The sequence below is a fragment of the Mesitornis unicolor genome, unplaced genomic scaffold, assembly GCF_000695765.1.
Source record: "Mesitornis unicolor isolate BGI_N332 unplaced genomic scaffold, ASM69576v1 scaffold26712, whole genome shotgun sequence".
NCBI classification, from domain to species: domain Eukaryota; kingdom Metazoa; phylum Chordata; class Aves; order Mesitornithiformes; family Mesitornithidae; genus Mesitornis; species Mesitornis unicolor.
The window spans coordinates 33,928-61,673 of NW_010168925.1; the positions used below are offsets into that span (position 1 = coordinate 33,928).

A 27,746-nucleotide genomic window follows, 5' to 3' on the forward strand; every position below is an offset into this window, starting at 1 on the left:
AGTAACCCGAGTCTTCTGACTTCTCAACTAGCAAATCTCAGCTCTTGGTCACAGAAGTGGAAGCCAAAGTTTGCTCAAACTGCCAAGCTGCAGTAGCAAAATGAGGTGAAGGGCATGCAAAGAGGACACATTAAATGGGGCTCCCTGACACAGTACATGTAACCTCTACATCAGTCTCTTTAGATACATGGCTCAACATGAGGGAAAGACTGAGAGTTGCATTTGCCTTCTTAAAAATACACACAGAAAACAGAAGTAGTAGAAAGAGCAAGCTAAAAGGCCCAAACAGCAATGAACTCTGCAGCTTGACAATTGAATCTTGTGTGAAGGATTGCTCTGTGATGTGTAACCCAACTAAAAGACAATACTTAGAGACATCCCACGCTGCAGCTCTAGAGTTAAGGGCTGATTACTGTTTGAAACGGCTCTACAAATCTTTGTTGTTCAAGGGCAACAACAACTTGAAAACTGGTATGTTATTAATGTCCTGGGATAAGCTGAGCAAAAGCAGTTGGGGACTATATGAAGGATCACACAGTAACGCTCCTGAAAATGACCTTGTTTTACATTTTTGGTACTCTCAAGTTTTGCCCAGTGCTGGAAATAAACAGATGTATAAGAGGATGAGGGTAATGCCCTCAAGCAGCCTTTGAGGACATCTGGTACTCTCAAGAACAAACTGAAATGAAAGACTTCAAAACTGTTGGTGTTTATGGAGAAATAGTGTCTAACTGTGAAAAGCAAGTTGACAGCAGCAATTTTACCGACAGCAGGCTTTAACTCTCCCTAAGTTTTCCTACAAAATACAAGCATCAGTAGGTTCCAGATATTGGGGGTGGGAGGGAAGGAGAATCTATCCTTTTTCATCTTTAAATTAACTGAAAGCACTGCCAGCAATTTTTTACTTCCCCATCTTCTGATTCCATCCAAGACACTCTTCCAATTGGCCTTCTGCACTATGCACTCCATGTGAATCAGTATTTACCAGCTCCTGCAGGCTAACAGTTTCACCAGCATGCCTCCTCTCGAGATCTTTTATTCCCTAGGCTTCCAAGATCAGCCACCTTTAACTACTCCTATGCACACCATTTGAAAAGTCTTCCTTGCTTCTCTTCTGTAATTTCTTGCATTAACAAACATTCTGTCCTTAACTCTGCTCCCTTGATCTCTGGGAGTAATTTCATCCAAATCCACAAATTCAAGCATCATTCCCTGGGATGACTCTCAGATATTCTCCTCCTCCAGCCACTTCTGATTTCCCAAATGTTTGACCACAAGCTCAAATGCAGGAGGACTGGAACACACCCCTCCTCTTCTTCCTCACTCACTGACTGCCACCACCTCACCTGACCCTTCAGATCTGTAACGCTGAGCTAACTCAGCCTGGAATCTCCCTTCATCTTCAAAACAGAAATTATGACAGCACCATGTCAAGTCTTCCTATTTATCACCCAAAAGTCATGCTTTTCCATCCATTTGCCCAACTAAAATTCCTGTTCAGAAAAAACTACAAAAACTACAGTTAATACAATGACATTCACAAAATTACCTTTTCAGCTTATAGAAACATTGTTGTAAACATGAGAACTAAACACACAGTACATGAATAAAACAAATACCTGATAGTCTGAGGTCATAATAAGTCCACCTGAGGTAGTGGTAGGAGGAACAACTCTCACTTTTTTCAGTGGGGGTCCCTGCGTGTGACTGTTGTCCTGGTTCCCTGGATGACCAGTCCCGTTAGTATGGTTATTGCCCTGCTGCTGCTGCTGGTTCTTCTCAATTGTTTAAACACAAAAAAAAATTTCAACTCAAAAGCAGTACGTGAAATCACATGAAAACAGGAAATAGTGTGAAAGCCAGTGAAGCGTGATGATACTGTTCTTCTAGTACTTACTTTGTCTCCTTTATCATCTGGTTCTTCTTCTGTTAAAAATTCTCGTTTTGGGTAAGGGATTTGACAACCTGCAAAAACACTGCCCCCCAAAAAAGTCTATTTATCACTGTATTAGAACAGAAGGGTTAGACCTGTAAGATTCATACTTCACCCATGCTAGTTTCAAGTTGCCTGAGCCACAGCCTAACACCTGGAACTAATGAAGAATTTTTTCCCTGTCCTACTTTCATAATAGTCTAAACTCAGTAAACATATTCACATTTATTTTTCATCTTCAGTTGCCTCTTATATACTCATGTAAAATCCTAACTGTATTTTCATGGTTTCTGGTAACCAAACTGGTGGCTGGGAAGGTACACCATCTGTTAGATATCTGCAAGGGCACAAAGAGCTATCTTAATGCAGCTAAAGTGTAATTCACAATCTCAGGGCTAACTAAAAATACTCCTGGAAACTCCACTGACTGAATAAAAACACCTGGAACAAAGTTTAAAAATAACTAGGATTTTTTTCTGTCAATTTACATCTTGTGGTATACATGAATTTGCTGCTGCTAGTGCAAGCTATTATTTACCTGTCCTTGATCAGTAGAATGTATTTATAACAAAGTGTCTGTATGCCTGTTAGCATGACTCACTGTGTATTCACATTAAAATGCCAATCTAAACTAGAAAAAAAAAAGCCAAACATGGTCCTAAAAGCAGTTTCTGCAAAAGCAAGTCATTCACATGACAACATAAATCACGGAGAAAGGTCAGGAGCTGTTATAAATAATCCAGTAAGTTTTAGTGAAATAATGTAATTTTTAATTAATTGCTTATAAAAATACATACCATGCTTTCTAAATTCTTCCCTAGATAATGGTAGAGAATCATAGACACAATGCACTAATAGTTTTTCTAAACAGACATGCAATCACACTCTCTGGCTAGTCCTTGGGGTGGGTGGTAGGGGGCGGGTTCATTTTTAATGAATTAATTGTCCCTGAATTTTCTTCCTTTTGTAAATCTCCCTGTACAAACAAAAAAGACGAGTGTCTACAGCAAATGGATTTAAGTTGTTAAGGATGACAGCACTGAGACACAGAGTTGACTTCCCCCACCCACTGAATTTACAAGAAGAGCTAAGGCAGAAAAATGTAAACTAATTAGAGTGTCATCTGGCATTCTGGAGCAGAGAAGTGAACCTGCGGGCACTTAGCAGTTGTCTACAAAGATCTGTAGCATGCATAATCAACCTGTCGGTGAATAACAAGATTAGTGCTGTGACTAATAGGATCAAAGTTCCATAAAGCAAGAGATTAATAAGAATGCTACTTAATTTTTAAAGCCACAAATGGCATTTTAGTGGTTATAGCCTGCTTTGGTTGTTAGAGAGTAAGTATTTAGCTCAATATTCACAAATACATTTATAGCAGAGAGAAAGCACACATTTCTAAAGCATCTCTGGATGTACCGATAGGTTAATAAACTGACCACTTACTCAGATGTGGGAAGAGGATCTTCTAAGAAATAGGGATCCTGCATAGCCTGTTCTGAGGTAATTCTCTTTATTGGATCCATAGTGAGCAATTTCTGAAGCTGCAAAAATAAATTATAAAAAGCTCTGTATTACCAAAACCATTTACAGAAACTTCACCGTATTATTCCTGAAAGAAAAGCTGAAACAAATGTGTCTGAACTCAAAACCCTAACCATAAATAGCATAATCACATTCTTCTCTTGTTAAAATAATAACTTCGTTTCCCATCGAAGAACATCTATTTTTACTTGCAAAGCCCAGGACACACAGTTAGTTCCACTCACAAAAGTTCTAACAAAAACTTTTAAGAGATTTTCTATGATATACCAGGAGTTTTAATCGTAGAATCAGAGAATAGTTTGGGTTGGAAGAGACCTTTAAAGATCATCCAGTTCAACCCCCTTGCAATGGGCAGGGACATCTTCAACAAGATCAGGTTACTCAGAGCCTCATCCAACCTGAACTTGAATGTTTCCAGGGATGGGGCATCTACCACCTCTCTGGGCAAGCTGTTGCAGTGCCTCACCACTGTCATAGTAAAGAATTTCTTCCTTATATCTAATCTAAATCTGCCCTCTTTCAGTTTAAAGCCATTACCCCTTGTTCCATCATGATCTGCCCTTGTAAAAATTCCCTCCCCATCTTTTCTGTAGGCCCTCTGTAAGTACTGGAAGGCTGCAATAAGGTCCCCCCCGGAGCCTTCTCTTCTCCAGGCTGAACAGCCCCAACTCTCTCAGCTGGTCCTCGTAGGGGAGGTGCTCCAGCCCTCTGATCATCTTCATGGCCTGCCTTTGGACTCACTTCAACAGCTCTATGTTCTGCTTGTGTTGGGGGCCCCAGGAAAGTACATTTTCTCTCCTCAGCCTTCAGTTTTAATGGCATGGTTAAGAACATAATAAATACGTACTACCACCATCAACCACGACATACATCATCAACAAGACCTCACAATAACTTATTTCAAGTGCTCTGAGTCTGCATGTACTCTTTGTAGAATATCAGTTTGAACAGAACAATTCTTGTTCTCTCAAACAGCTCAAAATGCAATCCCAGGAGCCAGAAAAGCCAAAAAATGTGAAAGAATTGCCAAAATGCTGAAAAACATCACAATCAAAATAACATTGCAAGATTCTGGCATAATTTCTGGCAATTAGGTTATAAAGCTGTCCATCACATGCTGACAAGATGTAAGCAAACTTGGTCATAATCGGCAACAGAAAACAGACACCAGAAAAATTTAATGATTGCATGAAATCATTATCACACAGGGGATCAAAACTCCTCTTTTGCCCCCTTGTTCAAGGGCCAGCACAGAAGTGAACCTTACACTTATCATTACAATACTTTCTGTGTTAAAAACTGTTGAATCTAAGGTCACCTGACTGAATGACATAATTAAAATGCAGTAAACTATATATAAGCAATGCATGGGATAATCACTGCAGTTCATACGGACAGAAGTAACCAAATGGAAGATGAATTGCCACTCAATTAACCAGGAACAGCATCTGCATACACATTTTCTAGGGTATAAATAAGTAACCAGAAAAAAATATTGTGAAAGTGGAAAAAAAAAGTAAGCTGCAAAAGCAGGAAGGAGTCAAAGTTGTCTCATGTTAAGACATCAATTCTGTATGTGAAAAGGGATCATGTGCATGAATGTCAGTAAAGAGGGAAAAAAATCCGTTTAATGCAAGTTGGGAGATCAAAACAGTTCATTTTTGACAATGACAACAATCTCTGGATTTACTAGTCCTGGAATTATTAGTTCTGGGATATTTTACAATAGTAGATCTAAACAGGTTTTTTATCTGTTCTGATGCATAGAGTAGAAGGGCTGTGAGACAGCTTGTGGAAGAGTAAGATCCTGAAGTATCTTTGGAAGAAGTGGTAGAAAGAGCTTTGCTGGACTTGTTCAGGCTCTGGTGGAGCAGCCCAAGGCATCCATCTGCAGTTCAGCCTCGTCTCAAACAACAGGAGTGGAAACCTAAGACACTTTCTGATTTTGAGAGCGCCTGAACAGCATTTCAGGCTGTGAAGACCAGAGTTTTTAAATGGAATCTGACTTTCAGTAAAATGTTCTGACAGATAGCAGTTAGCAGAAAACTGATTCTATTACAGCTAATTCACTATGAACTTCACAGCACTTCCCTCACAATCCCTATCTATGGGAAGTAAAAAAGAACATGGCAACATGGCTACATCTGTACTACTAAACACTGTGCACTTTAGCTTGTGTGACCCTGACTGACACCACCCAAACTGCACGAAGCTCACTCTCTTGCTATCAGTTTTGTGGAGGGAAGGTGGGTAGAGGTCCAACATGGAACAAACGGGTGAGGTAGCAGCTGAGCAGCATGGTCAGCCAGGGGAGCACACTCAAACTCCCCTTCTGGTCCTCTTGTTCAGTACTAACAGATATGAGCAAGGATGGAAGGGTGGTAGTAGACTGGTAAAAGTTACACCATTCCTGGAGCAATTCCTGGAATTTGCATTTTAATGTACCCTTGCTTTTTTGGTATAAATACAAACATGCTGCATAAAAATGCTGAAGACATTTAAACAGCTATCACCCTGATGAGATACTTCAGGGAGAAGAAAAAATGCTGTAATAAGCATTTAAGGGATTATTCTGTGTTTAACTTTGCTGTTCTATTTAAAACAATTCCTGAACTTTCAAGACTAGAGGAGCAGATGAGAAATTTCTAATTGGTATGGCCAAAGCACTGATAGCTCTTAACAGAAGCTAGTTCATACAAATAAAGCCTTTTTATGGACTGCCAAGATGTACAGCCAAGCCTGAACTACTAACTTTTACCTGAGCTTGGTACTAAACCAGCAGATCAGTGTGTGATGAGAAAAATAGTTGAGGAATCAAGGGAAGGGCAAAGCACCCATATTACTTGAAGATGAAGTGACTGACCAGGTTATACAGGTTCTTGTATGGATAAGGTTTTTACCTCAGATTGCCTAGGTATGATATCAAAATCATACATATATACAGTATCAGTTATTCCTAAATTTAATTATAAAATTAGGTATAATATTTATAAAATAAAGTTAGCAACAGAATACTTGACACCAGCTCAACTCTCAACTTGAAGACCTGTAACTTCTATGAGGGTCTTGATTTTTCATGCATGCAAGAACTTACCAAGTGGAATGCCTTGCTATCTGGTTTAACTTTGTGTTTCTCCATATATTTGATAAGGCTGCAGTTGGTATACCTAAGGAAGGGAAAAAATGTGACACTTACAGTATGCAAATCTGATGCAGCAAAGCTCTCCTAGTAGTCATGTAACATTGATAATATTTCAGTCTCCATTGCTAATCCACTGAGCAGGGAAAAACTGCAACTACCAACAGCAGAGATTGCTAAAAAAACCAAACCAGACACTACAGAAATGCATGTTTCCCTCACATGCTTGTAAAAACACATCACATCTAGACAAAAAACACACTTCTAATCCACATGCAGACACCAAACCATCACTTAGATTTAAACTGCCTTTTAACAATTTTACTACTATACAGTTTCATTCTGTATATTTCTAATACCAGTACACACGGAGATAAACACTAAGCCCACCTTAATACTCCTCTGCAATGTACAGGTTGCTACAAGAACATCCATTAATTCACTATTTTTTTTAAAGGTAACTCAGAAATAAGGTTTCTAAACGGTTAAAATATTACGATAGATGCAAGAAATGTATATAACAGCATAGCTCCAAATCCCTCAGCATGGAAACAAGGAAGGCAACAGTGAAGGGTCTTAAGTGCAGGTATTTGACTCTGGCAATGTGACAGCAAAACTGAAAGGTATTCTTTTCTCTAGCCTTCATGAGCTACACCAGACACCAAACCTGACAATTATACCCACTGTTTGCTGAAAACAATATAAGGCTACCAGATCCCTTTTATGCTGCCATCACAGAAAAAGAATTTCCAGTACCACAGATCTAGAAAGAGCTGTGAAAACCTGTGCTCAGCAAGCTTCAGAGCTGTGTGGGGTCTCTACTGTCATCACTGGTTTCACACCTGCCACCTCCCCATTCACAGTCTGCGTTTGGCTACTCTTGGGATTCACACCACCTCCATCATGAAACAACTTTATTTTTCATTTTTTCAATGGTTATTTAAGTCATAATCATTCCACAGTCCTTGTTTGGCATCTACACGAAAAACAGCCTGAGCTACAAGAAATTTAGGGTAGGAGGGATGAGTAAAATACGCTTTCTTAAGAAAGTTCAACTCAAAGCAGACTTACGTGTTTCTCCGGAAATCTTTCATTAAAGTTGAATGTTCAGGCATCTTTTTTATGTCTTCCCAATCTTTATCTGCAAAAAACCCCAAATCAATATTTATTAATATTCTTTTTTCTTTTTCTCCAAGTAAAACAAAGGCTTTCCAAGTATCTCTGTAGCCCTGATTTTCTCTAACCTGACAGCTACTTATTTCTTTGTACTCCTTGGCTCATATTCCTTCATCACCTCTTCACAATAAATCTTCACAATCCCAACACCTAAGAGGTTCCAGCTGTGTGCTGATTAACTCAAGAACTTTAAAAAAACCCCTAAAACAGCAGCTGCCTGCTACAGTGAAGATCACCACGTGCCCAAAAGACAACACAGAAGAAAAACACATCAGCCACTGTGCACCCTTCAGGAGTTATCCAATTTATTCAGGCACAGGTGTGATTTTGGAACAGGAGTACACGAGACTCCCGCAAATACTGTTGTCTTTTAGGGGATTTGCCATTCTGACAGCACGGCCTTTACATAAATAGGCCCTGGGTAAATTCCTGCTCTCTCAATGTAAAAGAAACACTGTGAGCCAACGAAAGGTTAAGAAAAAGTAACATTTGTACACTCAAATTAAAGAATATTTCATCTCAGCTTCTCTGTGTAGACAAAGCCTGAAATGGATTTAAAAAAAAAACAAACCACAAAAAAAATCACTACCAGCACCAAGTCTCAAATGTATTGTGCTCTTTAACTCCTGAAAAGGTTCTGTGGGCAAGCAGTCGATTCCAGACAAATCCCTACTAAGTCTTATCACAACTGCAGAACATTGGGAGCTTAAAAATATTAAAGTGAATAAATAGATCAGATATTAAAAATCTAATTATTACTTACGTAAATACAATATTATCTTCTTTTTCTATCACCTATCCCAAAGACTTTAGCCTCTTTCAAATATGGCAAGTGACAATTAAAAAGCAAAAAAAAATGCTGCAATTAAATGAAAAATTGTCTCTTGTAAGAACCAAACATCTTCAAAAAAATCAAATACAGAGCATCAGAATGGACTGTTTAAGCCAATCAAAAAAACAATAAGAGTATTGTCTGTTTGTTTAAGCTACGTAAAGACAATAGAAAACCCAACTGAAGTAAGAAAATCCTAAGAAAAGTTAAAATTCTAGGCTAAATGCAGAAAAGAACAGTATAGCCTAAAGAAACAAAATTGAGGGGAACTTTCAAGAAAATAAAAATACTTAATACGCAAAGGCAACACTTCCAGTAATCCCATACAGCAGTATAGAAGTAATGAAGCACATAAAGGACAAAAAAAAAGTCAAAGGGCAAATTTAATAACAAAATCCTTGAGCCACACAAACATAATGACCACAAAATTCATGTGACAAGAAGAAAGTCCGCCAGAACAGTAAAGAAAAAGATTATTAATAGTGAATGGACAACAGCAGGGAACACAAGCAGTGAGGAGAAAGATGATCAAAAAGTCAAAATAAAGACCCTGTTATTCTGACATCTGCAATCACATGTGAACACTGGGAGACGAAGCATTAACTGAAAAGATGCAAGACAGCCTGTAGAAAAACAAGATACGACCAACACTGAGGGGAAAATGCAATGAGTGATATCCATGTTGTAATTTGTTTTGGTTCATGCAACCAGTTCTGTGTTCCAGAGTTTGGAATAAAGACATTTTCTCCATATCACAAGCTTTCTACCAGGGGAAAAAAAAAATTACATACCCTTCCCTACTTCCAAATGCTATGTTTACTTTAGCATGAGTTAAACATCTGCATAATATTAACCAAATGTATAGATTTTTGCTCTGTTTCAATCATCGGTCACTTTCCAAATCTGTAATCAGGACTGAAGAAATGCTTCTGCATATTCCTTCCGATTTTTAATCATCCACCATTAAACATGATCTTTTAAAGTTACAAAGCATTGGTGCATGTATACGCAAAGATAATCCTATCATTTATAATAGGAAAAATATCTAATATGACCATTAGATTCTAGATTTATAACTCATGAAATAAAGGTTCTGTTTAAACAGCTTTGTTGCTTTGATCAGCTGCCACCTTCATATGCAAAGAAAGCAATACAGATATCTTTCTTTGAACAGCAGTGATAAAAAAATATACAGTATGTACCTGCAGGAAATCCCATTACATTGAATATTCTGTCCAGCTGGTCATGGTGATAAGGATTACTAGTTTTGATATCTTCTTGTCGACAATGGAATATTGGCTCTGATGTTAGCAGCTCTGCAAATATACACCCTATGGCCCAAATATCTTTAAAAAAGGAAAACAGAAATTAAAAAAATCAAATTAATCTTTCCAAAAGCATCTTGGTGAGGTAGAATGTTAGTTTTTAGCTCATCAGATACAAGGTCCCTGCACTGAAAATTTCAGGTTTCTGTTGAAGAAGTGCAACACTTCCTCAACTACTCCTTTTAGCCACAGACAGAGGTATGTGGTTCAGTAACTACACAGGAACTGAGAGAATAGCATACAAGTTTTTGTGGGGTTTTTAAAGTGTAGTTACCATTTATTGCTATAAGAAGATAATTTTAAGGAAAAAAAAATGAAGGAAACTATTTGGGTAACTGTCCACACAAAGTACAAGTAAAGACAAGCCAAACAACCTCTCACCCATTCACTGTCATACCATCCAAGAGACACACACCAAGAAATGTGTCCTCTCTGATCAGCCACTGGGTTTAATAAGTATTAAATGACCCCAGAAATACAAGTTGAAAAGCAACGGTGTTGAAATAAGTCAAACGCTATCTATAAAACCTTGCAGAAAGAGAATAACAAGAAAGCTGCTCCATGCCCACATATCTCACCCATTTTTATAACATTAACTTAAATAAAAACAAAACAACAACCCCCCACCAAACACCTGTTTTAACTGTTGTGTCCCAATCTGCAAAACCAGATAGCCTGAATTAACTCAGTTGTTTTCCTGATTTTTTTCTGGTATAAGCAAATGCCATTTTTAACTTGCGTAAAGTAATGCTACACTGAACCCTGAATGAACAAGAAAAGGTCATGAACAAGGACAAAAGCAAATGATGCAGAGAGCATAACCCCATTACTCAGTGTTTGTATACAGTCAGGTTTTATCTATATTGAAAAAAAATTATGTACTAAACACTATGACTATCCATGCAGTTTCACATGCTGCAAGAAGAAGATGCCAGCAAAGTGAAGAAACATGCAAATACAACAAAAAGGCAGTTTAAAGGAACATACAAAGAAATGTATTTAACTTATAAAGGAAATGTAGTATTAACAGAGAAGTAAATGAAAATACATTTAAAGTCAAACACTAAAATTTCTGACAACAGGACCCAAAAAAAAAATAATGGCGAAGGTCTGAGGAAAGCATTTCAGGTTACAGAAACAACACCAGGTACGCCTCCATGTTTGTGTGAAGTAAGTGGAGTGTTGCAGGGGAACTTGTTTCCCCAGAAATCATTGCCAGGCTTTAACGTATCTTTTAAACCAGCCTGCAAGTGAAAAATTTCCCAGTCCTCTTTCCTACAGTCTGTTTCCCTTTCATGGCAAAGCTCTTCAGATCCACTAAAGTTATCCTTCCTCCAGCTGTTCCCCATCCTACAGCCCCACCATACAACAGCTCCTCCTGTCAGCAACTCCTTACCCCTCAGCTGGCACAAGCAGGGACTGGCAAGGTGAAGTCAGCTGTGCCATGCTGAAGCTGATAAAACTCTGACTGGAAGTAGGAATGAAGGAGTGAGGAGGATGCAGCATGAAGCTGATGTAACTAATGCCATCCCCACCACAGTGTCTGTGGTGTTCTGTGAGGCTTTGGTTTTTCAGGATAGGGTTGGTGCCATGTCAGAGCCAAGCCTGTTGCGTGAGCCTGTCACATCTCACTGCTTCAAGCAATTCCTGTTCACATCTGTGCTTTGAAAAAGACACAGAGAGAGCCTAAAATGCAGCTTATTTTTACAGTTTAGTTTCAGTGCAGCAAATACATTCTCCATTCTGTACATCCTTATATCATGTATTTATTACACTAGATAAACCTCCGCAATAAAATTAATGCACTGTGTCTCATCATTGTCATATGAATTCTACTAATAGTTCAAAGATGCATCTGCATTTTGTATAACTTCTAGCAGCATCTGCAAAAATCTTGTGTGAAAGCCACATAAAATTCTATTACATCACAGAGCATTTGGAGCCAAAACCCAGAAATACTTCATTCCTATATCTAGCCAGAGACCATAGTAAACGAAACAATTTGTTTTTGAAACAATTTGTTTAGTATTTCTTCAATAAACCACTAACCGACCTTTAACTCAGCTACTGTCCTTTATACTATTTATCAATGCTTCAATATTTGGATACACTTCAGATAAAGAACAAAACAGTAAATTTTTCATCCAATTTACTTACCAATAGCTTTGGTATAATGCCTTGCTCCAAGAAGCAACTCTGGAGCTCGATACCAGAATGTTACAACTACTGGATCCAAGTCTGCTAAAGGCTTCAGAGGTGAATTAAATAATCGGGCAAAGCCCATGTCAGCTGCAAAATTCAAAGAGAGATACATCAAAATTTGAGGAAAATTACCAATTTTTTCCTTTTTCTTTTTTTAAAACAAACTGATTGAGTTTACTTGTTAGTGCTACCATCACTGTGCTAAATAAAATGCAAATGCAGACTGCAGCAGATACAAAATCTGTGAGCAGATTTTCTTAAAGCTTTTGTAAAAGTTACTGGATGTCATCACCTATAAAGTATATAATTATAAATCATTACTAACATGAGCCACTTAGAACAAAGAATTAACCACTGTTCTGAAAAAGCGCATCAACTCACTTCTCTCAGGACACTGGTAAATCCTGACTCATTTTACCTGATATTCTCCGGTAAAATAATCTGTTATTACAGCATGGTCTTTTGAGAAGCAGCATTTTAAATGTGAGCAAAATGCAGGTTCTGCAAAGGTTAGAATGATTTATAATCCATACGAGCACATCACAAAAGCTCCCTCCTCATGAAGTTAGCTGTAGCAAGATCCTCTTCATACAAAAACAGCAGCTAAGCCTACAGCATCTGCCTCTCTGCTCATTTTCTGTCAAGACATATTTCCAGTATCAAGTACCAGTACTAAATACCATTTAGGCTATGATTTTAAAACTCTTTTTAGGGGCATTACATCATTAAAAACTGCTGTTTAGAATTGGCAGTATACAACTGCTGAGAAAGTTGTCTGAACTACGAAATATAAGCGATATAGGAAAAAATGGGCAGAGATTTCTCCCAAATCGCTTTCCCAACTCACCACTTCCCAAATCCCGTGAAAAAGGGACTCTGTGGTGCAGGGATATACACATGCTGAGAAAGACTCGAATGAGACGAGATGAGTTGCCATTCTGAGGGAAAAGGACCTACATACTATAGCTCACTGCTTGAGGGAGAACTGCAGTGTAAATATCGGTCTCTAACTTGACTACACGATCCTTTAATAATTTTTTTCATAAGCATTCCTATTTATGATTGTTTTAATGCATTTAAAAAGAGAAACATTTCACTGTTTTCTACATTAAAATATTGATTACTCAATATATGATCAAGTCACTAGTAACTATGAAAAATATGGCAGAAAATGAATTTATGACTCAAAATGACACAAAAGGCCTATAAAAATTATTTTAAGTTAAATACCAGTTATGTATTTTTTAAAAAAATTAGTTACACTGGAAAAGTGGAAGCCCTTGGTATGGGTATAACTTCTGCATTCTTTTCCTGCTGTGGTAATATCTTAAGAAAAAAAAATTCTACATTTTGATAACATACGTAGAAATCCAGGGTCCCCCTCCCTCTTCCCCCACTGGGAATGGATGGCTCAGAGGACTGGTGGTCCGATACAGAATCTTTCACCTGTCCATTAACAGAGACTGACTAAATTTAGTTGTGCTTTAAGTTATTCCCAAATTAATTCAAAGCTATCAATTAAGAAATAAATGGGTGGTCTATGTGCAACGACTAGCAGATAGTTGTGTACAGCAAACATCACCACCACAGTTGAAAGTGAACGTGCCCAGAGGAGAACCTACATTCTCAATTTTGGATGCAACCACTTCCTGAAGCATAAAGTAACAGGAATGAATTTTCCCTTCAGCTGTCCAGTCTGTACCTGTTCTGTACAGAGAAGAGCTCAATCTCTACTGTCAACCTTAAACCTCGGAAGGGCATTAAAACATTCAGAGTAGGATCTGCAGAAGTGTTCAGCCCTGGTCCGTCAGCTCCTTGGGCTTCAAAGGGCGAGGGAACGACTAGAGCAGCACTGAACCCTCCAAGAAAATCCTCCCCCGAATCACTGCACTAGTGATTGACAATATAATTCAGATAAACAAAACGGTAAGAGTACAAAGCAACAATGCAGAAGGATAATCTCGTAAAGAAAGCCAGAGGGAAGTGAGAAAGATGAACTAGCTTTTAAAAAAACCCCTTCCAAGTGGGGCTGCATTACCATAACAAATATAAGCAGGCTGTGCATTAGCAATCTGCTAGCAAAGCACTGCTTTGCTAACGCACAGCATGGTATAGCTTATTACTGTTAGACTACGGTTAATTTTATTTATTTATTTACTTTAATTTAAAATGACTGAAGTTACAAATTATCCTCTCACTGAACAGTAACTCCCACCAGAAAATGTTACAATAGTGGGGTTGGGTCCTTCCTACACAGTAGCAGTAGTTCTCACTAAGCGTTTTGGCTGGATTACTGGGTTTTCTGGACTTTAAGATCCCTTGCATTTATCTCCAAGGGACCTCTCTACTCTGTCAAGGACATTCTGTAGGCTAAATAACACCTTAGATTCCATTATCAAATTTAAGGTTTGCAGTAATGAGTAGTTCCCTATTTAGATTTTATAAGCAACAGCAATATAATGTCATGGCATTACAAGGGTAAACTGAGGAAATTTAAAAATTCCATTTCTTTCTCCTCCTTTCCCCTAGCTAGCTCTCATCTTTATCCCCATATCAAAATCCCCCCACCCCACACAAACACCCACTTCAACAAAATATAACGACATTTTCCACTTTTCATTGATGAGGCTACAGCATTTCAGAGCTGGACAGAACTGGTGCATGGGGCTAATATCAAGAAGCCAGTCACTCAAAACAGCATCTAGGCAATGTGCCCAGGCACACACTAGTATTACAGTGACTACTTCAGGTGGTACAACTGCACCTTCAGAACATTCTAACTTAAATGCTACACTGGGACTTATCAAAGATATAAACATACCAATTTTTACTCTTCCTCGCTCAGGACCTTCACCCATAACTAAAATATTAGCAGGTTTCTGTGGAAAAAAAAATAAATATACAATACATATACCACGATAAACCTAAACATTAGTCTCTGAAAAGTTAGTTAAGCTTTGTTTTGTCAGTTTTAAACCAATTTTGTTTTGATAAAAATGACAAGTTTCTCTGTCATAGTAAAGCTGTGCAAGGACCCAGACACAGGCTCTCCCTGACTGCATTTTCCTCATGGTTCTTTTTGGTGCTTCTGTGCTCCAGCACCATGCTCCCTAACTCACACCCTGATGTCTCTTCTCAACCCAAATGAGCTGGCAGTCGCCGAGCTGCCAAAATTTCTACCAAAATTGCCCTAGAACCTTTTGGCAGAAGGCAGTCCCATTGCTGCCCACCACTCTGCACAGGGATGGGAAGTCAGCTTTACACCATGTTTTGCCCAGGGTCTTTAGACACATTTGCAGACACATTTTACATTTTAAAAAAATAGCTAAGATGCAGATTAAACATTACCATATCACCTTATATTGGAGAGAAAAATCATCTAAATTATTCCTATTTACATGTGTGTACCAACTCAGCTGCAAATCTGCAATGCCTTGCCTTTACATTATTTTTCTCTCCGTCTTCATTTTCTTTCTTTTACTAGGCAGGTGAGTTAAAGAATTGAGCTAGAGTTCAACCGGTTAGAAACAACCACTCATTTCTTAATCCTACATTTTCTGCTGTCCTGCTTCTCATAATCCAATCTTGGCATTTGCAGTCAGAAGAAGCCTCCTCAAATACCAAAACTGTTTATATAAATCAAACCCACAGTGCTGATTTGGGGGGAGGAGGGGGGTTTGAAGAGTCAGAAAATTCACAACTAAAGTTGAAAATTTATACTAGACTTGTTTTGAAATGGAGTGATTTAGATACCCGCTCATACTGTAAATCCCGGACAAAACAAGGGCTCCTATTCAATTGTGAACTACAGGAATTATAATAAGGCTGAGTTACAGCTCTTGCTCTGATTTCCCAGTTTAAATTGATCTGAATAAAGGAGTACCCCAGAAAGATGGCTTAGGCTACCCAAAAGTTTATATAATAAATCCTAGTATCTCAGTGTGATTTATGAAACAAGTATTCTGGGAAGTTCTCAAGTCTTCCTGAATCTAGCAGGCTTTGGTAGATTCAAAGAGACAAAAGACCACACATTCAAAGAGACAAAAGACCACAATTTTATATCAACCTAATAGTAATATATATTGTGTAAAACAAGGTGCAAAAAATTAACAATCCAGCAAGAAAAAAAATGCCTTGAGAAACTTCAGTACTACTGCTTATGAAAGACTCCAACATGGATTTCTGAAACTGTACAATCCACACACAAAATACGTAAGAGGAATTTTAGATGCTGCATCTCCGCTGGGAGCAGGTTAAAGATGGAAGAAAATGCCATTGTTTGAGGTAAGATGCATCCTATCGTCTTCCCAACAGCAATAACAACACGTCCAACCTGTGCTGCATTAGCTCGGTGACGTGTAGAAGAACTCATGTCTTACACCACCACCACCCCCTTTCTGTTTTCCTTAATAAAGGCATACACTCCAGGTAAGTATTGCTTCCACATAAAAAAATGCAGCATGTGGGCACAGAGCTCACAAAGCATTCAGTTTTGATTGTTTCTAGAAGTGTCCTACAAATAAACAAGCAGCATAAATCTTTAAATTTGGAGTTAATGTTGAAGTTTAAAGCAATTCAGACTAAGTAACAAAGCACATCATTTCACCACAAACCATTCTATTGCTACACTGTGACTCAAAAAGAAAATATGCAAAGTCCGCTTCAATATATCTGGGATGTTAATAAGCTACATGCCTCATTAGTATTTTTTGAGTAGAGTTAATGATACATTACACAATTTTTTCAGATAAATAATACATGCTTCTATCATAAAATACTTCACTATTTGAATTTTGACAGGGACAAGGAGCCATATTCAATCCATTATGCCAGACGATTAATCAGCACAGCAACGGGTAACAACTCCTGCCACAAAGTTCTCCCACCCTAAGTTCAAGGTAGGTACAGAGGAGATGAGAAAGCACAAAGAAATGAGACAGCGCTGGTTAGCAAAATAAATAGCTACAGCTTGAGTCACACTCGGATAATTTTTTTTCCTCTCAGGATTTCTAGAAAACTTTTAACAATACAGACAATTTAGAAATCCATGTAGGAGTCTTCTAAAGTCACCAAAAAAAAATAAATCAGTCAATCTGGAATAACCTCTTTTTAGGCTCAAAGGCCCCTCACGGAAACAACTCTGTTCGAAACAGAAGGTTCTTACTACAGACAAAAGTATTGACATAGTCACAGCACTGTAAAGAGATAGAATATCACAGTTAAGATTAAAAAAATAAATTTAAAATGAGAGGCCTTATTCTGAAGGTTCCCATCCTTAAGATCATCACATTAGTAGCCTAGAACAACATCATTAGTTGAAAGAATTTTCCAAACAAGACCATTAATCAGTATTTAAACTCAATAGGGGAATATCTACCAGAAAGCAGTATAGGGACAGTACTGGTGTTCCTAAAACATTAGCATTTTGAGGACTCCCTGAACACCATTCAAGTCAAAACAGGCGTCAGAGATTCTTGTTAGATATCTTTGACAGGACAAGGGGCAACACTGACAAACTGGAACACTGGAAGTTCCACCTGAACAGGAGGAAAAGCTTTTTCACTGTGAGGGTCACAGAGCACTGGCACAGGCTGCTCAGAGAGGTTGTGGAGTCTCTTTCTCTGGAGACATTAAAAACTGCCTGGACATGTTCCTCTGCAACCTAGTTTAGGTGATTCTGCTCTGGCAGGGGGGTTGGACCAGATAATTTCCAGAGGTCCCTTCCAACCTCTACCATCCTGTGATCCAGAGAGGAAAAAAACACCAAGCAACAGCCCAGATTTGTCTTTTTGGGCAACTCATTACATCCTAGAAATTTATTTGCAAAGAAAAATAAGCAGTCATTAGAAAGGGAAAGGAGAAATTCAGACAAACTTCAGTTTCATTTGCTACGCTTCAGTTAAATTTTAATTATCCAGAGAAAATGAAAATTTTAAGTGCTTATTCAAAACACTTGGGCTGAGAAAGTAAAGAAAAAATCTTTCAGCAATTTTTAGACTGTGTTCTGAAAACACATCACTTTGATAAGTTGATCATTTGTAGTCATAGAAAAAAGTTATAGCTGTTTAAAGGTCACTCATTTTTGTTCTAATAGAGGCTTATTTACTTTTGCTTTCAAGTAAAGCAATTTGCTCATGCCAAACAAATGCAAATGAGAAAGCTGTTATGATCCTAAACCAAATGTGAAGAGCCATGCAGCAACGTACAGCTGAGTACTTCACAGACCAACAAAATAACTGACAACCCCATAGAACAACATTTAAGAAAAATCACCCTCCCCTGTACCAGCCCACCTCAGCAGCAGGGGAATAATTCATTCTCATGGATAAATGGCCTTGTGACCATAGCACAGCACTAAATCTTATCTTGTCCTAGATCTAGCTTTGCAGTGCTCCTTGTGTGATTTCTAGCAAATCCTAATCTTGTGCATTTAATCACTATTATTACTGCAGAAAGAACAAAGACTCTCACTGAAATATTTTTAGGTACTTCTAATTTAATCATATTTTGCAAAGCACAAACTGAAATCCTAAGCAGCAGGCTAATTTCAAATAAAGGACCTAAAAAAAGAGAGGCTATACAGACAGGTTCATAGATGTATGAAGAGCTTCATGTGACCACCTTCTCCATCTGCCTGACCTGACACATGGTGCCACTCTGTTCACCCTGATCCTAAAGTCTCTGATGATGAAGGCTGCATGATTCCCAGGCAATCTCTTCTCTCTCACTCTTCTCTATTGCAAGGGTTTCTCCTTTCCAACACAACAAATGAGGCTACTCCCGTTGCCTTTTCTCTTACACTGCATCAGCAGAAAGAGTACACAACCACTCCTTCACTGCAAGGACTTCTTACACTTCTGAAGGTCTACACCTCATTTCAGTCCTTCCACCTAGATTATAAGAGCTCTCTTCTGCTGTTTCCTAGTAGGTTATTTTTTTCTGGATGTATGATAATTCTTCTTGCATCTCTCTAGCTGTTTTGCCTTAGGCCACCTATTAATTAGAACTTAAGTGCTCCAAATTACACATTCTCCTGCTGAGGTTTCACTAATGCTAAATACGGCAGAGGGATCATTTTACATGCCTTGCACAGCATCTTCCACTTCGTACAATCCCAGTATAGTGTCTGGTTTTGCCTCACTGTGTAAGGGTACTCATTCACATTAAGTTTGAAATGTGCATTTTCTTCACATCTTGTCTGCAGGACTGCTACTTATTTTTTCTCTCTTTTTTTTTTTTTAATCACTGTTCAATTTCAAAAACCACTGCAGTCACATACTTCTTAACGTACACTGAAAATGTCTGTGTATGTTCCTTTCCATTCAGAAAGGAAACTCAGACTTCAAAACTTACTTGGGTTTCTATTTTGCAGATAAACTAAACAACTTGAAAGCTATACCAATCTACATCTTGATGTGATCGTAACAAAAAAAGGCAGCAATCCTGTTGCTCACAGCAAGTTTTTCATCAGACCGAGAAGTGATTGTTTATTTTACGTCCACGTACTAGATGCCGGGAAATCTCAGGATATTTTCTCATGCTGTTGGGTCCTCCTCCCACTAAGTTTTATTCACCAAAGCAGTGAGGAAGAGAACTGGCATCTTTGGACAACTTAGCCATTATGATCTTTGATACTTACTACTTTTAGCATCAAACCAGGTCTGTAGGAACTATTACTTCACATATCTTTTGCTGCTAGGCTGTTTCTGAACCGATTAGTTTTCAAAGGCTGATTTTAAACATACCTATAAATTCCTTTGAATTGTGTATGGTATTATAATGTAGATGCTACATATTTTCCTCCCACTTATTGTTTGCAGTAGTTCCATGTACACTTATGAACAGACTCACCCTTTCTACACCTCCATTTTAACACACCTTCTAATGGGGTTTTAGAATCATAATTTCACTTGGACAATCCCAAGTACTTAAAGAGTATGGTTACTAAAACATTATTCAGAAGAGAGGTCACAGTGATGGAGCGAGTCACACCTGTGACTTTTGTGAACCACTAATATTTGTGCGTTGTTAATGGCTGTGCAACCAATTTTCAGAACTGTTGAACACATCTATCTGTGATGAGCCAAGATAACTGAAAAAAGTGGTTTTCAATTGGAAAAAGCAGATTAACTTTAGGAGAACAATACTAAGCAAAGTGCTTTCATCCCTAAATTATTTTGCTTTTGCAATCATGGCCTCAATGATTCTATTAAGATGTAGAATGAATGACTTGTTAATATTTTAGACTACAAAGTATTATATTAAACAATACAGGAACAAATTCAAATCCACAAGCTCACAATCATAACAAAAAATGCAACTTCTTCAGCTGTATGACAGCAAGTGCCTGAAAAGCATGAAACATGAAGTTACAAATGCCTTGCTGTGAAGTTTGTAATTCAATGGCATGAACAACAAAATCAAAAATGTTTTGAAACACAATTGCAAGGGCTTACTAAGTTGCAGCCTACTTGAAAGAGCACTGTTGTGACACAGGAGTAGAAATCTAAAATACTGATGTGGTTTACCACTGTCCAGTTAGGTCCCATGACAAGTAAAATTGTCCTGCAAAAACCTACAAGCCTTCAGCTACCCTTGCAAAATCCACACCCCATCTCAAGGCCTGTGATCCACAAAACGTTCATGCTTTTAGGGTACATTTGTCTGAACAACCCTGTTGATCTTCAGGTAATCATAACGTGCACCAAAACATTTCCTTGTTATCCGGGTGCAATGCTCCCCTATGGCATTCTTAGGGATTGGAACTGGGGTTTTATGGTAAAAGAAAATAATTCAATTACCTTTCTGCTTTAAAAAAATCTGACCACTTCAGCACTAGATTGTGGTCTAGCACAATGAAAGCGTCAATACAATCATATTCAAATGATAGTATCAGCAATTTTATGGAGTTTATTTATTTCCTTGAATTCAAAGATGCGCATTCATAATTAAAATTAATTTCAGTCACATCTATTAACTGATTTGTGACTTTAAAAGAAATCACCATCAAAAGACCACCACAAACACTGGAGAAAACAATGCCTCCACAGAACTCAACATGTATTAAATCTAAACATTATTCTTTTTAATTAAACAACACATGAATTGTGAAAAGCATTGGAAAATTAAGAAAATCTATTCTAATTTAATACATCCTATTAATTACTTTCTTATAAAGAACATCTCCAAGCTGTTTAAAAAAAAAAAATCAAGCATCTAAATAAAACTCTCATTAAAACCATTAACATTACCAGTAACAGTCAAAGAAAAACAAAAACACAAATTATCAAAGCACACATGCTCAAAAAATTTTTCAAAGTACAGACAGTATTTGGATAGAAGATAAAGGGATGCCGTATCTATGCCAGGGAGACCTTCTGCTAGCTCCCATCACCATATTTTATCTCTGTTTCAGCCTGATGAAAGCTGTTGGCCTCTCTATTGCATTTTTATGCTTGGAACACACTCCAAGAATTTCTTTCCATTACTGTCACTCAATTACTGCCAACTTAGGGCAATGTAACTTTTAAAAGCCTGTACATAGTCTAAGACACAGATTTTTCTATCCCTTTCATTGCAACTGAATTAAAGTTGAAAGAAAAAAAATTTAATTACGCTTTGCAAGCCAACTCTCCCACTCCTGAAAAATGTACCTCAGGACAAAGCTAAGGGGTGTGACTTTCTGTGTTGTCTCCAAGGAAGGAAAGGTGAATATCATAGACAAAAAACATTATTACAGCAGGAAAATCAAACATGTCAAGCATCATTAACACATGATTCAAAAGTGTAATAACAAACTCAAATTAAAACAAGTAGTTTTGCAGAAATACATTTCCTGTGGGTTTTGCTGCACAAGCAACTACTCTGTCCGCAAGTCAGGAAGACTCTGGATGCTGTGGACACATCAGAGCAGGATCAAATACAAGATGAGAGTGTGCACTGAAACCAGCCTTACCTACTACATCATTCTGGATATAATTCCATCTCCTTTTTCAATTTAGGGTTCTGCCTCATAAGTGAGCACTTTGAATGGGTAATAAAAATTAGTACCACTTTTGCTCTCTCATTTTGTTGGAGCAGCTTCCACAGGTTGACAGGCATTCAGTAGTGCTGTAATCTCATACTTTCACACAAAGAACAAAAATTGCCTTATTTACTCTTTGGTTTGCATGCAGTCGTGACATTTTCCTTAACAGCCCTCTTTTATTTTTGGTTCTTCATTTAAATAGTACGCTCATAACTTCTGTATCACCTTACTTATACTGACTAATACATAACTGTTGTTCCAGATGAAAAATAGAAAAAAGGTGAAAATTCTATGCAATTTATTACAATGCACTTTCCAGTAGTTGTCTGGGCTTTGTTCCTGCATACTTGTTAAAGCATCTTTGTGCACAGAACAAACTCAATATTTCAAACAATGCCCTAAAGATTGTCTTGTGTCACTCATGTTCAGAGCAAGTTAGATAAGGTTGTAAGTTCACACAGGGCAAGCTTTTATATGGGATAACTGCACCCTATTTATACGGTGAATTTTTCACAGGCTACTTTGAAACTGGCTCAGATTTAATCGTAGGACTGCTTTCTCATCTTTTCAACTTTTCCTCTATATTTTGAGTACAGATCATTCATACAGATCATTACATTTTCGTTCTACAGTAGAATGCATATAAAGGTCCTGTATCGAAGGTATATTTGTGATCAACAAGCTTTGTGGTCCTCCATAAAATTTTTTCCATCTGGCCAGTACAGCTCATTACCTTTATGACAGGACTTAGATCTGAAGTTTCTAGAACACCTTTCCTCTATAGAAGTCTTACATCTTTTTATAGCTCTGGAGATGAGTTATCTCAGCCAGTTTGCCTATCACCACTGTGTAGCAATGCACTGAGATGACTGAGCCAGCCTTCAAACACTGAAGGATTATTTACTCGCATTACTTTCTTTCCAGCACCATAATGAGATATCTGCACATCTTTAAAGTCAGCACATTAAAAAACAGGCTAGTAACAAAAGAACAAGTTAAAACTTATGGAGAACAATGAAATTCAGTATAGCCTACCCGTCAGTTAGTGTATTTGCATCCCCAAAATTTCACCTAATGCAGTGTTCTCTGATGGCTGCAACTCTTGAAGACCACATCCTCAGCATCAGTCGTAGATCTTCCTCTTACATTTCTCACTGCACATATTCTAACTCCCTCTCATGCCTTTCTTTCCCACATCCAGAATCATCAAGCTCCTTTCCCACCTGACATCTGTTTTGATGACCAAGTATGCAGGGCCAGTAGAGAGAGGTATGCATTGTGAACAACCAGTGAACCACAATCTTTAGAGTGAAATGGCCCTGATGCAACTCTCAATGAATTTCTCCCAGAACACGTGTCCTCCTCTATTTGACATCTGCTTTTCATGAAATTTGAAAGGATTTTACTGTTTTGATAACATATCTTTTTACCAAGCGTATTTGAAATTTACTAACAACAGTTACTTGGGGGAACTTCCAATGCCTAGGTAAGCTTTGACTCCTTAAGCAGCCAGACTACAGCCACACAGTATCAGTAGACCAACATAAAGGTCTTTTATTGTGGAACATGCAATACCATTTGCATTTTTTTCAGCTATTTTTCCTAGAGACTGCAGTAGCAATGCTATCACTTGTCCTATTTCAAACTCTAAAGCACCACTTTGTTTTCAGTTTAGAAGTATGCAATATGCAGACATGTGTTTCTGGTGCTATTCTTAAAGGTATGTTCCACCAAAGCCAAACTTCTCAAAAGCCACTACAATGACATTAATTCTCGATGAAAGGTATTGAAAAGGCCTGTCATGATTTGATACTCTGTAATGCAAGGCTGTAAATGGTTATAAAGATCAGTCCTGAAACATGTCCTCTAGCACTGAAGAGCTCTAGAGGAAGGAGGAGAGAGAAAACAAAAGCAGTACTCTTCACAGCAGCATTTATAGCCATATGAAGAAAAACTACAGGTTACTTTCAGCCTCAAATTTGTAGTTCCCGTTTTGCAACAGTTCTTCACTACCTGTTAACTGGTCTGAGATCACAGATTAAAAATTGCTTGATTTACAATGACACAAATGTCAGGAAAAAATATGTTGCTTACATTGCTCCTTGTGTCTGACAGTTCTGCAGCAGATCAGTGAAAAATATCTCACTAAAATATCAATAATCATGTAATGTAACTCACATGTGTTGTACTCATTTGTCCCTAAGACATCTGGTGGATAAATAAGCAGCCTTGCTTTTTCCATTTCTTTTTTGCACCTTGTACTTTGTTGCAGATATTTTAACTGACTACAGAACTCAAAATTCAGTAACCTCACCTGCACTTTCTCTAGGCAATAACAGTTTAAGTAAATTTGCTTAGGTTTGGTCACATTAACGGCTAGGTAAATTAGCAAAGCTCTCCTAATAGCAAAGACATTGGTCCTCCTTGACCATCTGTTTAAACTTCAAAGACTGTGTTTACTGTAGTTTCAAAACAAGGTATGTCCCTGAATAGAGCAAAAAAAGTGCAGTCAATATCACTGCCAGTTGTAAATGACAAGGTTGTGGGACTTAGCTTTTATCACTGCAGAGGATGAATTAGTCTGAGAATTATTTATGGAAAAGAAATACTGAGCTAAGAAGCAAAAAAGTTATTGATAAACTAAATCTAGGTTCCAACAAAGAAAACAAGTCAGTACACCAGACAAACCAGTATGGTCAGACCTTTTGGAAACACCTGCAGAAGACAATGAAAGGCTAAAAAAAAAAATCTATATGAAATGCGGATAATATTGGACTTGACAATCAATTAAACAGGACTTTGAATAAAAGCAGTAGTCAGAGAGGCAGATTTGGAAAATGTTATTGAAATTGTGAGATTTCTGACCTTTCCTTGCACCCCTGTTTCAATTTGATTCAAGCTCATAAACAAGCTTTTCACTTGCTATCAGAAAAATATCTACCTGAAGTTCCTTTATTCAACACTTCATCTACTATAAACAGGAATCTAACAGTATTGTGTGGTAGAAGATTATCAGAAACTTTCAGGATTGGTTTCCCATTTTTGTTCCAACTGAAAATAATTTTTATCCAAGCAACCAGTGTTTATCTGTTGATCTCACATATCATAAATTTTGGAGTTTTACTCTATCTTTTCACAATCCCTACTTAAAACTTGTTAAGTTACCTTGCACTTGCTTATAAGAGCTGAAGTTAAAGGTGATCAACCCGTAAAAAGCTATGAAAGATGATATTCATATTCAAGAATTGTTTGAAAGGAGGCAGCCTATGAATTAAAAAAAAATAAATCTGTTTGCTATATTTAAAGATGGCCAATTTACAAAATCACCAGGAAGTCTTGCAATGAAGACCCAAATACAACTGGAGAAGTAGACAGAATATTTTATTTGCATTTATCTTTTCCATGTGATTTCAGTGCAATAGCACAATACAATAGCACTGCAGCTAAAAATAAAAGACACAGGGCTAATCCAAAAGAGATCTTAAAATACCAATCTCGGTAACACTTCAAAAAAAATGTCAGTTCTATAGGATTAATCTTTCAGGACTCGGATATCTCTTTCTAGAGATAAGGTAGTTACAGAAGCATTTCATAGCCAAAGTTGGTTACAATTTGATGATCCAGTAGAAACATGTCTTTCATTTTATTATTTTTTTATGTAGCTTCCAAAAAACTTGTGGTGGTACATCCTTTTTTTTCCTCAGGAAGAGAAAATTGCACCATGTCTCCCTCTCATGCTGCAGTTAAGGTATGTTGCAAAAACATCCTCCTTTGCTGCAAAGGTTTTGTATTTCACCACTCTTTTTCACATTGCTCCTTATTCTGTATAAGCTATTTGATCTTCCCTATTCTTCTTACTCACACCTGCTCCAAATTCCCTCCCCCCGGCTTCTCTTTCATTGATTTGTCATGAGCCAGATTTTACATTTTGAAAAGGCAGTAACTGAAGTTTTCAAGACAGATCAAATAGTGAAGATAACACATACACAGAATGGCTCATGTTGGAAGGCATCTCTGGAAATCATCTGCCAACTTGTTGAAGATGTGCTCTGTCCCTTTGCCCAAGTTACTAATGATGTTAAACAGCACTGAACCCAGTGTCAGCCCTTGGGACACTCCACAAGTGACTGGTGTCCAGCTCAACTTCATGGCATTGATCACAATCCTTTGAGCCCATCAACTCAGTGATTTTTCAGTCGACTTCACTGCACTGTGCACTTACCTACTCCGTACTTCATTAGTTTGTCTACAAGGATGTTAGAGGAGGCAGTGTTGAATACCTTACTAAAGTAAGCAACATCTGCTGCTCTTCCTCCATCCATCAAACTAGTCATTGAACGCTTTCAGGTTGGCTAAGCATGATTTCCCCCTCATAAATCCATGCTGACTACTCCAAATCACCTTCATATCTTAAAAATGTTTGGAGATGGCTTCCAGGAGGATTTGATCCATCACCTTCCCAGTGATCAAGGTGAGAGTGACTGGCATGTCATTTCCCAGATTCTCCTTCTTGCCCTTCCTCAAGACTGGAGTGACATTTGCTTTTTCCCCCCTCAGGAACCTCCTCTGATTGCTATGACCTTTTAAAAAGAGTGGCCTCACAATAATTTGCTTATATGAAGCAAATTTTATGTATCTTTATAGGCTTCTCTATGGTGAATGAAAAGATCTCTACACAGTGTGGCTTCCACTTTTCTGACTGGAAGGCTGGTAGTACTGCAGCAACGTACTCTGTATTTCTGGCTTGAAATCTGCCTTTGTACAAAGCTGAGAGATGTTACTCAATCAAGACCATGACCTAACAGGCCATTGCCAGGGCATTGCATGTCTAAGAAGCAAGCAAGCCAAATAGACTCTCATTTGCACAGCAGGTTTTTTTTGTTTTGTTTTGTTTTTAAATGAAAGTCTGTTTGTGTTTTTTGGGTTTTGTAGAGCTTTTTGTTTTGTCTTTAAGAGCCACTGACATGAGCTTTACATGAATACTTACTTCTTCAGTCTCTTTGGATCATTTCTACACTTTAAATCTTTAAACCAGTAACTAATCAATCTAAGACAAAGAAAATACTCAGAAAGGCAGGGAAGGGAGTAGTCACATAGAAATAGAAGCATTAAAAAGCACCAGATAATATTAACTATAGAATATTCCGAATTACAGTAAATTACAACTCACAGGAAAGCATGTTATTACAGCCTATGCAAGAAAAAAGGTTCTGCCAGATGCGCTGTTCTTTTGTGATCTCATGAAAGCACACACTTACGTAATGAAAAACACCTTGGAAACAGAAATCTTGGGAAATGCAACAGCTGACAACCAAAACAGAGATTGGGTTTGTCTTGGGTTTCTTTTCCCCTTTGAAAGCAAATCTCCAGTAAGTCATTACAACACCTTTTGGGGAAATAATGGCTATTATCTGTTTATATACTTAAATTGAGTAGGAGACCACCCTGCTTTTAAAAGCTGCTAACTTCTTTTTAGTAATCTGCACAGCTTTTCCTTATATTTATTTTTAAGCATTTAGGTTCATCCCTTCAAATGAATCCCCTCTGCACTAGTGGGACCGAAGGGC

At 37.8% G+C, this 27,746-nt stretch overlaps 1 protein-coding gene across 1 annotated transcript in view; it reads right to left on the reverse strand.

Annotated features, from left to right (window-relative positions):
• Positions 1-27,746, reverse strand: part of CDK8 (cyclin-dependent kinase 8) — a 40,029-nt gene that overhangs the window by 4,007 nt on the left and 8,276 nt on the right. Inside the window, exons 4-11 of the mRNA XM_010179202.1 lie at positions 14,974-15,031; positions 12,108-12,239; positions 9,828-9,971; positions 7,689-7,758; positions 6,573-6,645; positions 3,380-3,477; positions 1,898-1,976; positions 1,620-1,775 (exon numbers count right to left, since the gene is read on the reverse strand). Of these exons, the coding sequence (XP_010177504.1) occupies positions 1,620-1,775; positions 1,898-1,976; positions 3,380-3,477; positions 6,573-6,645; positions 7,689-7,758; positions 9,828-9,971; positions 12,108-12,239; positions 14,974-15,031 (810 nt within the window). The remainder of the gene's footprint in view (positions 1-1,619; positions 1,776-1,897; positions 1,977-3,379; positions 3,478-6,572; positions 6,646-7,688; positions 7,759-9,827; positions 9,972-12,107; positions 12,240-14,973; positions 15,032-27,746) is intronic.